At 36.6% G+C, this 16,823-nt stretch overlaps 4 protein-coding genes across 4 annotated transcripts; 3 read left to right on the top strand and 1 right to left on the bottom strand.

Annotated features, from left to right (window-relative positions):
• The first annotated feature begins 2,960 nt into the window (after positions 1 to 2,960).
• Positions 2,961 to 5,571, top strand: LOC116122328 (heterogeneous nuclear ribonucleoprotein 1). The gene is made up of 6 exons (XM_031408185.1): positions 2,961 to 3,127; positions 3,276 to 3,316; positions 3,420 to 3,583; positions 3,981 to 4,080; positions 4,202 to 4,371; positions 4,651 to 5,571. Exons 1-6 carry the CDS (start codon positions 3,072 to 3,074, stop codon positions 5,167 to 5,169), a joined length of 1,050 nt encoding a protein of 349 aa, XP_031264045.1. The 5' UTR covers positions 2,961 to 3,071; the 3' UTR covers positions 5,170 to 5,571.
• Positions 5,572 to 8,862: 3,291 nt separating this feature from the next.
• LOC116122340 (ER membrane protein complex subunit 8/9 homolog) lies at positions 8,863 to 11,671 on the top strand. Its single transcript, XM_031408203.1, has 6 exons — positions 8,863 to 8,946; positions 9,042 to 9,288; positions 9,733 to 9,879; positions 9,971 to 10,030; positions 11,032 to 11,198; positions 11,315 to 11,671. The coding sequence occupies exons 2-6, from the start codon at positions 9,082 to 9,084 to the stop codon at positions 11,343 to 11,345; spliced, it is 612 nt and encodes a 203-aa protein (XP_031264063.1). The 5' UTR covers positions 8,863 to 8,946; positions 9,042 to 9,081; the 3' UTR covers positions 11,346 to 11,671.
• A 295-nt stretch (positions 11,672 to 11,966) lies between these two features.
• Positions 11,967 to 13,951, top strand: LOC116122297 (pentatricopeptide repeat-containing protein At4g21065-like). The gene has a single exon (XM_031408162.1). The coding sequence runs from the start codon at positions 11,967 to 11,969 to the stop codon at positions 13,851 to 13,853; it is 1,887 nt and encodes a 628-aa protein (XP_031264022.1). The 3' UTR covers positions 13,854 to 13,951.
• LOC116122296 (oligopeptide transporter 1-like) lies at positions 13,945 to 16,099 on the bottom strand. The gene is made up of 5 exons (XM_031408161.1): positions 16,091 to 16,099; positions 15,425 to 15,936; positions 15,057 to 15,324; positions 14,782 to 14,964; positions 13,945 to 14,695 (listed from the first exon to the last, which is right to left on the bottom strand). The coding sequence occupies exons 1-5, from the start codon at positions 16,097 to 16,099 to the stop codon at positions 14,075 to 14,077; spliced, it is 1,593 nt and encodes a 530-aa protein (XP_031264021.1). The 3' UTR covers positions 13,945 to 14,074.
• Between the last annotated feature and the right edge of the window lie 724 nt (positions 16,100 to 16,823).

Raw genomic sequence — 16,823 nt, 5'->3', positions numbered from 1 at the left:
GTATGTGTAAATGGAAAATATACCCATTAATAATTTCTTAAATTAAAAAGTTAACTTAAATAAACATTCTATTTATTAAATAAATAATTTCAATAATTTATTTATAAATTTAAAAAATTGAAATCGGAGTGATTGCTAACACGATAACACCATCAACAAGAGTCAATTGTAGGTTAACATGGGCATGTTGATGCCATATCCAATCCTATCAAGATCGAAATCTTTCGATCATTCAGAATATGATGAAATCACTAGATTCCAACGTCTCTTTGGCCACAAAAGGTGATCGAATATACTTTCGCCTTCTACGGCCAAAATAGATGTTGAAATCTAGTGATTTCACCATCTTCAAACAGATTGAATTGTTCTGTTCTGATATCAGAGGCGATGCAAACGTGCTACCTTTGACGGACGGTTGATTATCGTTGATCGGCGTCGACTAATCAATAGCTCTTTTATATTTTTTTAATTATTAGTTGTAATAATTTATATATTATATTGATATTTACCCAAAATAATAATTTTAAATTATAAAAATATTTTAAAAAATAAAATGTCTTCTAGTCATTATGCATACAACAACAATTTCAAAATCTAACTGACCAAACACACAATCATAGATTTTAAAAATCACAATAACGATGAAAATAACATTTACCGAACACATTTCAAATTATTCTTAAATTTGATTATTTCTAAAACCGAGTAAAAGCTAATTAAATTTAGAGCTAAAACAATCCAAAACTAACTCTAAGACTTGCAAAATACAATTATACAATGTTGTATAATAGGCAAAGATATTATTTTGGGCCAATCATATGGGGATAAAAGAGGGACATAATGTTGAGTTTATAACTGAGTCATACAACTAAACAAAAATTGCACAAAATTCATGAAAAATTACCACTTTATCATTTATTTTTTATCTGATTGTATAATTCCGTTGTTTGACTCAGTTGTAAGCATTGCATTATTCAATGTTGATTGGAGTTGGTTTTTGGGGCAATTATGTGGAGGAAAGAGAGCGGTTGTGTGTTTGTTTTGGGTTTGCATAGAAAGAAGGGAAATTTTTGGTTTTCTTTAGTTCCTTTAATCCCCTAAATTTGGGATTTATTCACTTTGCCCCAATATTATGGGATATGAACAGTTCAATCCTATCATAAGAAGAGGATTCCGAAGTTTACATTCTATCAATATGTCAGATTACCCTTATGTCATTAAGAAAATTGGCCAAAAACTCTAGCATCAATTATTCAATTATCTAAAGAACTTGAGTGTTTGTATTCCATACACGTCTTTCAGATGAAAAATAGTCGTGAAGCTTCAAAATAAATTTCTGCAGACCAAACGCAAAATAAACAATATATTCAATTAAGCTCGGATGAAAACACTAGAATTGCAAAAATTTAAATTTTTTCAAAATATGTGTTTTATTAATATATTAAGAAAAATGTTATCCTTACAAAGACTCATACAAAGAAGGTTACAAAGTGAAGAAAAAAACAAAGAAAAACAGAAAAAAAGAAAGAGAGAGAGAGAGAAATCATGAAGATTAAGGGTAGGAGTTGTCTTTGTATACCCTATTTGTATTTGTCTTTGTAAGACTAGCCCTTCTCATATATTAATTAAGGTTTATCTTAATGAATTGGACATTGTTTCCCCCCATTAAGGATTAATTGCAACTTAATTTCTCATTTAACTTTTGTAAAAGTTCATTATGGTCCAAGTATTTTACTATTTTGTTAATGACCCTTTTATTGATTTTTTATTCATATTTTAATTCATCTATAAACCATTTACTAGCATGAATTTTTTCTGTCATATCTGTGCATGGAAATGCTATAATTAGTTAAAAAAATATATTTTTTAAATTCACTTGATTTAATTCACAAGTGTATATAATTTGTTTTTTCCAAAATGAACATATTACCAATAAAAAAATTGAAGATTTTTCTTGTTTTATAGTTGGATTTAAAAAAAAATTAAAAAGGAAATTAATTGGAAAAAAAAAAAGAGAGAAAAAGGCTTTTCTTTTTTAAAGTGGAAAGAGAAATATTAAAATAAAATAATAAAAAAGCTTAAAAAAGATAAATTAATATCACAAAAATATACATAAAGGTTAAATTAAGTAGCTTATATTATCATCAAAAGCACTTCCAAGATAGTAAAAAGCGCTTTTGTAAAAGCACCTAATAAATTATATGAAAATAAAATGCTTAGTAACAAACATTTATTCCTTTTTCTTTTGAAGGGTTTGAAAATATATAATCAGAGTTTTTTTTTTTTCCATAATTTTCACATTCTCCCGAAAATGTAAAATAATTCGAGTTCAACCCGCTACAATACTGGACTCAAGAGATATACTTAATTGTTAACCTTTTTCGAGAAGGTTCAAAACACTTGAAATTGGACACACAAAGAAATCGGGGTACTCGGAAAATACATAATTTGACTTCATTTTTTTTTTTTCGTATTTTCAACGTTTTCCCACAATTACCAAACGAATTCATAAACAACAATCCCTTCACTCTTGAGTTCAGTCGGACTAAAAGAGCTATACTAACCCGGTGATATTAACGGGCCTATACGGTATTGGTTGTTGGGCTTTTCCTAGAAGGCCCAAAACACTTGAAATTGGACACACAAAGAAATCGAGTTACTCAAAAATCACATAATTTGATTTAATTTTTTTTGTATTTTCAACGTTCTCCCACAATTACAAAACGAATTGATAAACGAACAGTCCCTTAACTCTCAAGTTCAGCCCGACTCGAAGAGCTATACTAACCCGATTATATTAACGGGCCAATACAGTATTGGTTGTTGGGCTTTTCCTAGAAGGCCCAAAACACTTGGAACCGGAGCATAGTGGGAGTCGGTGGAAAAAAAATTTTCCAGGGGGGCAAAATCGTCATACGAATCTTCTCACCATCGTTTTATATGTTATCCTCCACCCACGTTCCCTTCAAAACCCTAACTCTTTCAACTCTAATTTATCCCTCGAATCGAATTTCTCTCTCTTTCTCGAGAAAATTCTAAATTCCGACTAGCCAAACACCGGATTACACGCCATGGGATCTAAATCCAAGCTCGATAATCCTCACTCCGGCGACGGTGCCAGCCCTGGGTTCGTCTCTCTCGATTGTGTTGTGTTTTTTTTGTTTGGTTTAAATCACGTGTCTTTTTGGTACAAAAGAACTCGATTTGGTTAATTCACGTGTATTTTCTCGATAATTTGTACGGAAACTAAACGATGGCGTTTTGGGAATTTGCAGGAAGATTTTCATCGGTGGATTGGCTAAAGACACGACATACGGTGAGTTTTAATTAGGTTGATTGATCTTTGATGTGGGATTTAATTTACTAGGAGTTTTATTGTTGATTAGGGTTTTGAATTTGTTTTGTTTGATGAGTTGTAGCTACGTTTAACAAGCACTTTGGGAAGTATGGGGATATTACGGATTCGGTTATCATGAAAGATCGGTACACGGGGCAACCAAGGGGTTTCGGCTTTATAACTTATGCTGATCCTTCGGTTGTGGATAAGGTTATTGATGATACTCATATAATTAATGGAAAACAGGTAACTGGGGTCTAATATTGTTGTTGTTTTTTTTTTTTTTTTTTTTTGGTGATTTAATTGCTATTTTAATGGAAACAGATATTGTGTGTTTAATGGGTTCAAGATACCATATTTCTGAGTGTGTGGCTTGGAGTAAGTTTATTTAGTGGGATGTGTAGCTGTTATTAGGTTTACTTTGGGTAAATAGTTGATCTTTTGGGTTTTGTGTGATTTAAAAAAAATAGATGACACATGTGCTTAGCTTTTATTGATTGGTTTTGTGAGTAAGGTGGTTTAGTTTTGTCATAATTTGAGCTGCAGTTTTAAGGGACTTGAGCTCCATGTTTCAGTGATTGCATGGCTTTCCTTAATAAAATTGTCATTTTAGAGTAACTAGTTGGCCGGTAACTTTGATTAGGTTGAGATCAAAAGAACCATTCCTAAAGGCTCAGGTCAATCAAAGGATTTTAAGACAAAGAAGATATTTGTTGGTGGTATACCCTCTTCGGTCACTGAAGGTATGCATTTAGGTGATGGTGTTTTATCTTTGATTTGTAGGATGTAGCTAAATGCTTACACTTTTTGCCGTGAAGCTTGTAAAATTTTTCACCCTTTTTAACTTGTGCATTTATTATTCAGATGAACTCAAGAATTTCTTCTCCAAGTATGGGAAAGTTCTAGAACACCAGATAATACGTGACCATGAAACTAATCGCTCGCGAGGTTTTGGATTTGTAATTTTTGACAGTGAAGAAGTTGTGGATGAAATGTTATCAAAGGGAAATATGATTGATATGGCTGGTACCCAGGTGAGCTTATTAGTATGGTCTGCAAGAAGTCAGCTTGTAAACAGATTATTGTTGGTTATCATGCATGCTTTATTACATTCTCTTTTTGCCAAACTGATACATGAGCCATGAGTTAGTTATTCAAGTTAGTTATATGTACATAAGTAGATAGCATTTTAGTCAGTTTTTTTCCTAATGACTGTAGATGGAGATTGTTACAGGTATAGACAGACCAGGAAAGGGCTATCATTTTAGTTTCCTTGCAGCAGAACCTAGGTTAACTAAATTGCTTTGTTGTAGGTGGAGATCAAGAAAGCTGAACCAAAGAAAGCCTCAAACCCCCCACCTCCTCCTTCATATGGTAGCAACTCTAGGGGCCGTTCTTTCAATGATGGCTATGGTGGATTTGGCAGTTCTTATGGGGGTTTTGATGGAGGCTTTGGTCCTGGCCCTTATAGGACACCTGCAAGTCTTGGTGGTAGGCTTGGTGGTGGATATGGGTATGGTAGTGCTAGTGGAGACTTTGGTGGAGGTTATGGGGGTTTTGGTGGTAATAGCTTAGGAGGGTACAGAGGTGAATCTTCCCTTGGTTATTCTGGTCGCTTTGGACCCTATGGTGGCGGATTTGGCAGTGGTTATGGTGGAAGTGGTCTAGGTGGGTATGGTAGAGGAGGCGAAGGCTATGGTAGTTATGGAGGTTCAGGCTACAGTGGTGGCTATGATTCTGGTCCAGGTGCCAGTTATGGTGGAGCTGGTGGGCTATATGGAAGGGGAGGCTATAGTGGCAGTAGTCGTTACCATCCTTATGCCAGATCTTAGAAGTATCACTCAGGTTCCTGTAGGCTTTAATCGTGCATTGTTAGGCACTCCCACTCAAGTACTAGAAGTCTCCTATAATAGCAGCAGGTGGGGAAGCTTTTCAAGATCAGAAGACCTGTTATCATTAGATTCTTATTCTATTGTATGTCATAGACAAAACTTTAGATTGCTTCAAACTAGTGCTTGGTGTTCTATTCTATGGTTTTCTAGTTTGACCTTTCGATATAGCTCTTGTTGTGTAGACTATAGAAATTTTTTTTTCTTTTTTTTTTTTTCTTTTTGGAATTTGTTATTTTTTAAGTTTGATCTAGATAGACCCTTCTGTACACTTAATTTCTATTAGCTTATATGTTTTCTGTTAGCAACTGGTCCCATTAGTTTGATACAGATAGTCGTTTTTTCTATTGTTGTCTAGAGATAGACTTTGGTGGGAATTTATGATTTTGGCAGTAGGCATTACATTTTACAAATGCATTGTTCATACAAGAGATTTGCTTTGTTTTCTTTGTGGGAGGGCAGGCCTTTTCATTTTCGATTGCTTGCTTATTCTACATAGATTTAATAACATTCTCATAAACCAATATGACTTTGTTTAAGGTTACCTTAGTGGTGAACTTAACTCTCATCCAGCAGCCCCGATTCTGGTAGATCTTGGGTTAAGTTCAGTGAATTCTTCTAAGGTTACTATTTTGTAAAGCAGAGTTCATTTTTTGTTTGGGTTGCTCGTGAGCATTTCACTTCAAATTTCTTTTCATGTTTTTGAAAGTTTTTCATCGGGGTGTAAAGTGAATGTGGTTGCCTTATTCCCTTTCCCTTTACATGCATTTGCTTTGCTATTCTAACGTCTTTTATGTTGGGTTTCCTTTACCAAGTTTGATGATTGACTGGGTTTCAATTTGGTCTAAATGGCGTAAGATTTGCGCGGATTCGTTTTGCATTTCTAACATTACTGTCATTTTTATTTATGGATTTGACACCAATCTTTTTGGCTTACAAAGGGTTCATGAAGTGACTGGGATTTTAATCTTTTTTCATGCATTCCTTAACACAATCTGTGATTTCTTGATTATATGCTGTGGCGAGGAAACACAGGCGGTGGTTGCTTCCTATTTGTAGCCTGTAGATTTCTGACTTAGGTTTCATTCACATTGTAATGGATATCATATCTCATATAGTTTCTGTTGCAATGAGAAATAATAATAATAATAATAATAAAGTTTGTGCAATTCTTGGGTACATTTTCGATTCTTCCACATTTTTTGCTTTGGAGATTGTCCCATTGTTTCATGTGTTCCCTGCACAAAATAGTATACTTCATTCAATGATGATGGTATCCGTATTTACAGCTAAAAATGCATTCGAACATTGAGTTTGTGGCACCAAGAATCAGATAGATTAATGTTATTTATGATCATTTGACAATTGATCCTTGTAATTCCACAGTGAGTTAACTGTTTCATTGCGATAAAAGATGCAAGTATTTATGGTGAATTTATGATTATGACTCTTATTGAGATGTTTCTGGACATTATGATAACTTGTTTAGAGTCTTGAAGCACAACTTGCTGAAACTTATTCCCAACATAGCCACATTCAAACCAGAAAGGGGCATGATGAAATACCTATAATGCATTATAGAACAGTTGACATTGAAGTATTAAGCTTAATCACACACATTGGAGATAATGATCCAACATCTTAGATTGTGATTGCTGCATTTGTTTTATTAGTTCACCATTATCCTGTACCTATTCCGGATACAAATATGCGAATGTCTATCTATTTTCAAAATTATATCTTAAATTAAGGAATTATTTAAACCCTTTAGGTTTGTTAATTGACGAAAACACCTCCAACAAACAAATTTATAAATTGACAAAAACATTTCCATCCACCCATAATTGTCAGATTTCAGCAACTATCGTTGGTGGTGGTTGAAATCTATCACAACGGTGCACTATCGGTCGGAATTGGTCAATAGATTTGGTTGGAAAATGTTAGATTTGATCGTCGATTTGGTCTTTTTTGATCAAATCCATGGTGGGTCTGGTTGGAACTAGTTGTGTATCGTAACGTTAGATTTTGGCAGTGGTGGTTGGAATAAAGCAAGTGTGGGTGGGTGGAGGTGTTTTTGTCATTTTGTAAAATTTTTATATATTGGGGTGTTTGGTTAAATTAGCAAACTTAGGGGGTTTTTTTTTGTTTATTTTTAAATTCTATCTCATAATAAACTTTATCTATCAATAATATTTTAAAAATATTACTTAAAATACTAAAACAAATACACTCATGAAACTCTTAAACCACAAAAGGGGTTCACATGGTTTTAAAACCTGGACCTATCGAGAACAAATCCTTAATCTTGTCTATTGAATGACTAAAATTTGTTGTAGCTATTAAATTGAATTAACTCGGAGTTGAATTGACAGGAACAATCCGGTTTGTGTATAGAAACATTGTAACAATATGGTTTTTAGAGTGGGAGAGTCATAGTTGAACGATCCCGTATTAGGTAGGCATTTATATGATCAAAACTCAAAAGTTGTGTTTCTCACTTCTTTAAGATTGTAGAGTTCGAGAAGGGCTTTTGAGTAATTGCAGTTTTCTTCGTAAAGCTTCAACCATGATCAAGTCTCTATAAAATAAAAGAAATATAATAATATTGTTGTTTCGAAAAATCATTGATGATAACTAAAACATTCAAGGTAACAAAATCACATTCAAAACAATGTATAGTTTTAGCTCTTTTAAGTTTTAATATGGCCCTTTGATATGTGGGCAATTATGTATGCGTTTGGTTTAATATTTTTATCCCTATTCTGGATCCTATTTTTCAAATAGCGTTTGGTACAATATTCTCAAAATATTACCCTATTTTTTTTAATTACATTTTAACCCCATAAGGTTATTAATTTCACTAAATACCCCCTGAAAAAAAAGTTTAAAAATTAACAAAAACACCCCCATCAACCCAACTTGTCAGATTCCGGCAACCACCGTCGGTGATAGCCGGAATCTGTACAACGGCCAAACTTCCGACCAGAAATGGCCGGAAGTTCACCGCTGTGGCCTTTTCCGGCCAGATCCACCACGGATCTGGCCGGAAAAGGCCAGATCTGGCCGTCAGCGACGGCCAAAGAAATGGCTGTCGTTGACGGTCAACGACGGCCAAATCTTGGCCGTCGTTGACCGAAAACGACGGCCACATCTTTGGCCGTCGCTGACGGCCAAAGATGGCCGTCGTTTGGCCTTTTCCGGCCGTCGACGGCCAAAACAAACCGTAGATCTGGCCTTTTCCGGCCAGATCCACCATGGATCTAGCCGGAAAAGGCCATAACGACGTGTTACGGCACAGATCCGACAAGTCTGTGCCGTAACGAAATTTTCCGGCCAGATTCCGGCGGTGGTGGCCGGAATCTGACACTGCAGATGGTGGGGGTGTTTTTGTCATTTTACATGTTAGGGTCTTTAGTTAAATTAGTAAACCTAAGGGCTTTTTTATAAATTTTTAAAATTTACCTCGTAATACTCCCATATCCAATAACCCAATACTATCCCTAAAATCCTATCCAAAATACTAAACCAAACGCACCCTAAAGGTATTCGATTTTATATTATGGGCCGGTCTGGGCCGGGCTGAAAAGTATCCGAATAGCCCAATACTCAAACAATCCAACATCAGCCACCGTCTTCTAACCAGCTCCTTTTATATTGGTTTTTGTTGTTTTCGTGCTTCGTTTTCAGGTTGAAGTTGACGCCCATCGTTGATTCATTCTGGTAAACCATCTCCGTCTCTCTCTTTGTCTGTTTATTTATTAATGTATCTCGTGATTCAATTTTTATGTATTTATTTATTTGTTGAATTTCTACAGCAACACTCACAGTATTCACACTTACCTCAGTGAGTGAGAGATGGGCGAGTTGAGATATGAAATTTCTCAAGACGCTTACATTAAGCTCGTGTTACACGCACAGAAGCACAAGGCAGCTGCGGTCAACGGTGTTTTAATTGGACGAGTCTCTCCTCGAAACGACGACGTTGTGGAGGTCACTGACTCCGTCCCTCTCTTTCACTCCCACCTTGGTCTCCTCCCCAATCTCGAGATCTCCCTTATCTTGGTATGTTTACGTACATGCCCTTTTCTTAATTATATGTGGTTTGACAGTTTTTTTTTTTTTTTTTTTAATTCACGTGAATTAAGTATATGAAGATTTATGATCTGGCTTGTGTTTTTGAGATTTAGCTGAGAAGTTTTGTTTCTAGGTTTTATGATTTGGAGCCTATTTGTTTTCTTGAAATGTTAATTCGTGTTTCGGAGAATATTTTTGTTTTGTTTTGTGATCTGGGTTAGGTTTGATTCCTCGGAGAGTTATGTTTTTGAGAGAGTTTTCTAGGTGTTTTTTTTTTCCTCTGTGAGTGTGGTTTCATGGAAACTGTTATGTTTTTGGATTGTTGGTAGTGGTGTTTGGTGCTTTTGTTTGGCAGATTTTTATGGATTTGTTTTGCATTGAAATTCAAAATTAGTGGAGTCTGAGACATGTAGGTTGTTTTGGTTTGATCAGATAGAAGAGCATTATAGTGCTCAAGGTCTCTTCATTGTTGGGTATTTTCATGCTAATGAAAGATATGATGATGCGGAGCTTAATGGTGTGGCTAAGAATATTGGTGATCACATCTGTCGTTACTTTCCCCAAGCTGCTGTACTTTTGGTAAGCATTGTGCATTTTGATGTTACTGTGGCTTCTGTTTATTGCTCGACATTCTTGGTGGTTTTTAACCTCTTATATTATACTGCTACAGTTGGATAGCAAAAAGCTTGAAGTATTGCCCAAGAAGATTGACCAAAGACCTGTAATGCAGGTTAGTATTATTGCTATTTGTGCTGACATATGGTATAATGGTGTTAATTGATTTTAGGTTATGACAAGGTTTCAGTGATTGAGTTGCTGATATTTAAGTGTCTCTTGTGGTTCTGATCATTTTGTGTATCTGATTTGCCAAAATGATCTGAATTAAGCTATTAATGTGTTGAACATTTTATTTGGTTATACCATTCAAATGCTTTTGTAGTAGCTTTAAAGTTTTGGTGTTTCTTTTTCTGCAAACTTGAATTCCTGGATCTGGGCTCAGATTGATTGAATTACATTGAACCTGTTGAGGAGAAATATAGACTTGCAACATTTATCAAAATGTTATATTATTTTTGGTTGACACACCGTTGTCCCTGTATTGCATGATTGTTTGTTTTGGAGATTGGTTTGTGCTGTTACATGGTTTCCTTCGATTTTGTAGATTTTTTTTTTATCTGATTGTCATGTGATTCTAGTTTCCAAAATTTTGAATCCTGTAATCAATAGGTTTCCAACTGAAATTTTATGTTTCTTCAAAATTTCCCATAGCATGGCATTTAATGCAATTTCAGCATGCTTCTTGTATAGTGCTTAAGTGTACTTCACTCTTATGTCTCTAATTGTAAAAGATGCACTAGTTCTACTGCTTTTCAAGAACTCTACCCTCTAATTACATACCTTTCAAAATGAAAAGAATAGCTGGTTGTTAATTAATTTAATGTTAAGAAAGCTAAGGGTTAGTCATTCTTGCACATTGCTTTATCAATGGTTCTACTTGATTTTAGACTTTCCAAAAGTTTGTGTTTCTTTATGTTACTATCACAATTAGAATGTATGATAATATCCTTAAGATGATTTGTAGAGTCATCATGTCTGTTATTGTTCTGTTTGTTGCGTGCTACATTTGCTGTTATGCTGGATCCAAACTTCTGTTAGAGTTCTAAGTCATTTTTCCTCCTCAATATTCTTTCTATTTTGCTTCACCTAAATTTATTATATTTCATGGACTAGCTTTATATAAGGGATGCATCCAAGAACTGGAAGCTCGTTGGATCAGATAGTGGCAGCCGATTGGTAACTAAGGAGCCAGCAGCAAATACACTTCTATTAGATTATATTACCACTGAGAAATGGCAGGGTATTGTTGATTTCGATGATCACCTTGATGACCTTAGCAAGTAAGCATTCGTACTAAATGTCTACTTATTTTTTTAAATTGATCTCGATGGCTATGCCATCAGTATCAAATTTCTTAGACGGAAAATATAACCTGGCCTTGTTTTTACTATTGCAGGGACTGGCTGAACCCGGAACTCTTCAAGTAAAGAATGGCTATGGATGTCAGTATTTTTGCCATTATTTCCAGACTGTTAATGGTTGATGTCAACCCATGATGCATTTACTTATGCTCGAGAAACGACGAACATAACAAAAAATTTGTGGGATCATGGAGTTGTGGAGTTTTATTATTTTTCTGAGAAGAAGATTTTGTAGTGAAAATATTCTCTTAAACTATCATCCATTCTGTGTTAAAAATTACTGAAGTTCCCAGATGTTTATTTTTTCACAAGTGGGATGGAAACCCCTTCTGTTTCTAGATATATATATATATTCTCTTTGGTTGTCCAATTTCAAGATTTCACTTTTGGGTCATTAGGTGTTTGACAAAAGGATATGTGAAAGAATGTAATACGTTATCCATATATTCATCTATTGGCTTTCTACCACAATTTAATTAGATAAACGTACATATGATATGATACAATGTTTCACGTATTTTATACACTTATGTTCATGTATTACGTGTACGCGTAGCTAGTCCAATGATACATGATAGTGGTATCGTTACCCTTAAGCACCATGAATAGAGTTTGACATTGTGCAATCTTATTTCTCCTAAACCCTCGCAAACACCTCCAGCCCCTTCTTTTCAAAGAACCGTTAAAATGCTTCCCTCTCTTTCTTCACTCAACTCCCCAGCCCCATTAACGAACTCTTACTTACACTCATCACCCACTTCACACAACCTCAAAACTCATCTTCTCCACGACTTCAACTCCCCATTTGAGCTCAAACAAGCTCATGCCCACCTCATCAAAACCAGCAGTCCTCTCTTTGTCCTCCCCTTAACCCGTGTTGCTTTGGTCTCTGCTCTCACTCCCAGTTTCAGTTATGCTCAACAAATATTTAAACACGTTAATGAACCCGAGATTGTTGTGTGGAATTCTTGTTTGAAAGTTTTTGCTGAAAGTGATGACCCCATTAAGGCAATATTTTTGTTTTATCAGTTGCGTGAATTTGATGTTTTGCCTGATAATTTCACTTGTTCTTTTGTGTTGAAAGCGTGTACGGCTATGTTGGATGTTAAAAATGGGAGAATTGTACATGGGTATGTGGAGAAACTAGGGTTTGGATGGAGCTTGTATTTGCAAAATGTGATCTTGAACTTGTATGCTTTGTGTGGAGAAATGGGTGATTCTAGGTTGTTGTTCGATAAAATGTCGCAGAGAGATGTTGTGACGTGGAATATAATGATAACCCAGTTGATAAAGAGGGGGGAAATTGCTGAGGCGTGTGGTTTATTTAGAAGGATGCCTGAGAGAAGTATTAGGTCGTGGACAGCAATGATTTCGGGTTATGTTCAGTGTGGGAAGCCGAAGGAGGCGGTAGAGTTGTTTGTAGAAATGGAGGACGTGGGTGTTAGGGCAAATGAAGTGACTGTAGTGGCTGTTCTTGCTGCTTGTGCGGATTTGGGTGCCTTAGATTTAGGTAGAAGGGTTCATGAGTACTCGAATCGAAGTGGGTTCAGGAGAAATGTTACAGTTTGTAACACGTTGATTGACATGTATGTGAAGTGTGGGTGCTTGGAGGATGCTAAGCGAGTGTTTGATGAGATGGCAGAACGAACAATTTTTTCATGGTCGGCTATGATTCAAGGTCTTGCAATTCATGGTCGGGGTGAGGAAGCTCTGAGGATCTTTGATAAAATGATTAAAATAGGCATGAAGCCGAATGGGGTAACCTTTGTTGGACTCTTGCATGCTTGTAGCCACATGGGGTTAGTTGAGGACGGGCGCAGATTTTTTGCCAGCATGACTAAAGATTATGGGATTGTTCCCCAGATTGAGCATTATGGTTGTATGGTTGATCTTTTAAGCCGGGCAGGACTCCTTCAAGAAGCTTATGAGTTCATCATAAACATGCCTATAGAACCGAATGGGGTCGTCTGGGGAGCTCTTCTTGGTGGATGCAGAGTTCACAAAAATATTGATCTAGCTGAGGAAGCTACCAGACACCTCGGTCAGTTAGACCCACTTAATGATGGATACTATGTGGTATTATCGAACATTTATGCAGAAGCGGAGCGTTGGGAAGATGTTGCAAGAGTTAGAAAGTTGATGAGAAATCAAGGGGTGAAGAAGACGCCTGGCTGGAGTTCAATCTCAGTTGATGGTGTGATTCATGAGTTTGTGGCTGGGGATGAGACACATCCTCAAGCTGAGGAGATATTCAGAATGTGGGAAAAACTACTAGGAGACATGAAGCTAAAAGGATATGTGCCTAACACATCAGTTGTTCTGTTGGATTTGGAAGAGAAAGAGAAGGAGAAATTTTTGTACAAGCACAGTGAGAAATTGGCTCTGGCATTTGGATTGATAAACACAATTCCTGGAACACCAATTAGGATCATGAAGAATCTTCGTGTTTGCGAGGACTGTCATGCTGCATTTAAATTGATATCAGAAATTGTTAATCGTGAAATCGTTGTGCGTGATCGGAACCGATTCCATTGTTTTAAAGATGGTTCTTGTTCTTGTAGGGATTACTGGTAATTTGATTCCATTGTTTTAATTGTGAGATCGTTGTGTGTGATCGGAATTTTTTCTTTTGCAGCATTTTGAAACATCAACAACAAGTTATAGCTTCTTAATGTACAACATTTTTGTTGTATGTGAATCTATAAAATAGCTTTTGCTACTGAAATTTTACAGCTTTTGTCTTCTCCATACACAGCCTCAGCTATAACTTTGGTGAGGGCAATTTCTTGCCCACCTCAAAACACAGGGCATCCATCGACTTCAATCCCTGGTGCTGTAGGGCAGATTGCCAATGGACAATGGTCACTGTTATCAAGACCCCACCATTCTGGACCATCAACATCATGAGATTGAAGGGCGAAATAAAGCAGTACACCCATGAATGCAAGTCCTGCATCCAGAGCAGCTGATAAAATATAGTTATGTCTAGCCCACCATCCCTTGTACCTCTTGAAAATGTAGTAGTTGAAGAAAATTCCAACAGCTGCCCAACTCCAATAATGCACAGCTTTGGCTGATGGCAAGCCCCCTGGTCCTGCCAAGATAAGGGGCATGTGGATATACTTGATCCATTTCTTTTCAGGGAACTTGCGCGAGAGCAGCCATACTGGAACTGGGGCAACTACACCAATCAAGAAGAACCAGTTCATCTGCGGGTAGATACCGTGGCTCGTGAACATTCTGAGTGGTCCAACAACTCCCCAGATGATCGAAGCATTGTAGAAGACAACATCGTTTGGACAGGTCCATGGACTTCCCTTTGGTAGTAAATGTTTGTTACATATGTGATCAACAGATGTGAGAAGCCACCATGCTGTGCCGTAGCAGACAGTTGAGGCAATTACAGTTCCCACTAACTAAAGATACATATTGATAAAATTAAAATAAATTATTTATTTACAGAGACAGCAATTAACATAAGCTCTGTGAATAGTTGAATTACCTGAACAATGAACATGGATCTGGGAGGGATTTTCATATAGTGACCTAGTTTGAAATCGCTAAGAAAACTGAGGGCTTGTGTCATGCTGATGTAGCCGTAAGTCCTGAAAGCCACATTGGCAAGGGGCTTACCAGGATACATATACCCGATAATCAGCTCTGTAATCACGTTTAGCCCTGGTTGCTGCAGATTAACACATACCATTAAGAAACATCCCTTATGGTTTTATTATTGTTTAATATACAGAAACAATATTTAATTGGGAAAGGAAGTACCATGTTAGTTGTGGCTTGAATCACCCCAACAGGTAATGTGAAAAAGAATGCCATGCCACAAGCTAGTACAATTCCCCACCATGGAAGTTGAAGCTGTCTATTGAAGCCTTCACAAGCAAAGATTGAAAGAGCAAATGTCACTATTAATACAATTTGGAACCACCATTGAGGTACTGCTTTGTAGTTGTTCTTCATCAATCTTGTGTGCACATCACCAAACTGATCTTTAACTGCAGAAGTTGTTTGTTTCCACATTTCCCAAATTTTTCTGCTCATTGTTTTAACGAGGAAAGTAAAATTGTCAATAGGACATACAACAGAAAATTCTTTATGATGAAAGAAAGAAAGATATTATTGAAGATGCTTACTTTCCTTCAAAGAGTGCAACATGTGATAAACTAGCCATTAGTGTTGCAAAGCTCAATCCGTAGAGGAAGGCAAACACGATACTGAGGTAGACTTTGCTATAATTTTCATAGCCAACGTGATTAAGATCAAATTCTTTTTGATTGAGGACACGGGTAATATTGTAAAGTTGGCCAGCAGAGTCATAGGTGTATGGAGACATTATGGGAAATCGACGGGCTTCATAAAGATTATTCCAATAAGCAATGGGAACAAGAACATAGAGAAACAAAACAAACCCAACTAAGTAATTTGCAATAGCAAAGAAGGGTGAGGCTAGGGGCTCCCAGTACAACAGTGGACAGTCAAGGCCAAAGGAGCCAATGCCAAGGCCTTGAACCTGAACCAATCTTTGTGCTGTAATTGAATCCTTCCATATCAACAGACAAAGGAGAGAGCTGACAGTGTAGGGAAAAGATAGCCTGGCACTGTATATACACGAACTTGATATGAAAACAGAAGGAAGAATTGTAGTCTACTTAATCCTCCCTTAGTCCTTTTCCACTTCATGTAATGCCGCAGTTTGCAGTTTATCAGTTTCTCAATCTCAGAAAGTAGCTCGCGCGCTCTTCATCATTTGGCATATGATTTGTTCAATATGGGAAGAGATAAGTACCTGAACGGGAGACCTGAACCATGGTCTTGGCCACCACATGTAAGGGGAGTCACAAGGTATTTTCTGAATAAACCAGCCCACCCGTATCCTAGCAGCTGGATTCCATTTAAAAAAAAAAAAAAAAAAAAAAGAAACATAATAGATTTTATTATACGTATTACTATTTTTGACAGCTGTTGGAGAAATTTCAATGGCGGCTGAAATATTCCAACAAAATTATTCAACCTACCTGTGTTGTTGTACTAGCAACATAGCTGCTACTGCACTCATAGGTCTTTCGTAAAAAGCCTTGACATTGTAATTATGCCTACTGCATAAACACCACTGGATCCACAGCCGCAAAAATGGTGATCAACACATGTTCTTTGATATTGAGGCCCTGGATTCATGAAAACGACCATGGTGTGAGTGGAACTTTAACTGGTTTTGATGGAAGTGTTGCAGCCATTAGCTTTCCTGCTGGAAGCACAAGATTTGAGCTGAAACTGGGCCACATATAGCAGATTCTGGCGATATTGAAAGAATTGGTTCACAAAGGCAAGCAAGGAACATGATATTATCCCCAGAACCCATGTTCGAAAGGTTAAAGCTGGCAGCAAGGATCATCATGGTCGGAACTGTAAGCCTCACTTCCTCAATCGGGTTATCATTAAATTTCTCATCTTTCTCATCTCCTGCATCAACAAATTGAATGTCATGACTTTTAAATGTAAATTCACATTATGGAACAATCTTGCAGCTTTCAA

This window comes from Pistacia vera, unplaced genomic scaffold (genome assembly GCF_008641045.1).
Source record: "Pistacia vera cultivar Batoury unplaced genomic scaffold, PisVer_v2 Contig133, whole genome shotgun sequence".
NCBI classification, from domain to species: Eukaryota; Viridiplantae; Streptophyta; class Magnoliopsida; order Sapindales; family Anacardiaceae; genus Pistacia; species Pistacia vera.
This window is presented reverse-complemented; position numbering and strand designations above follow the sequence as displayed.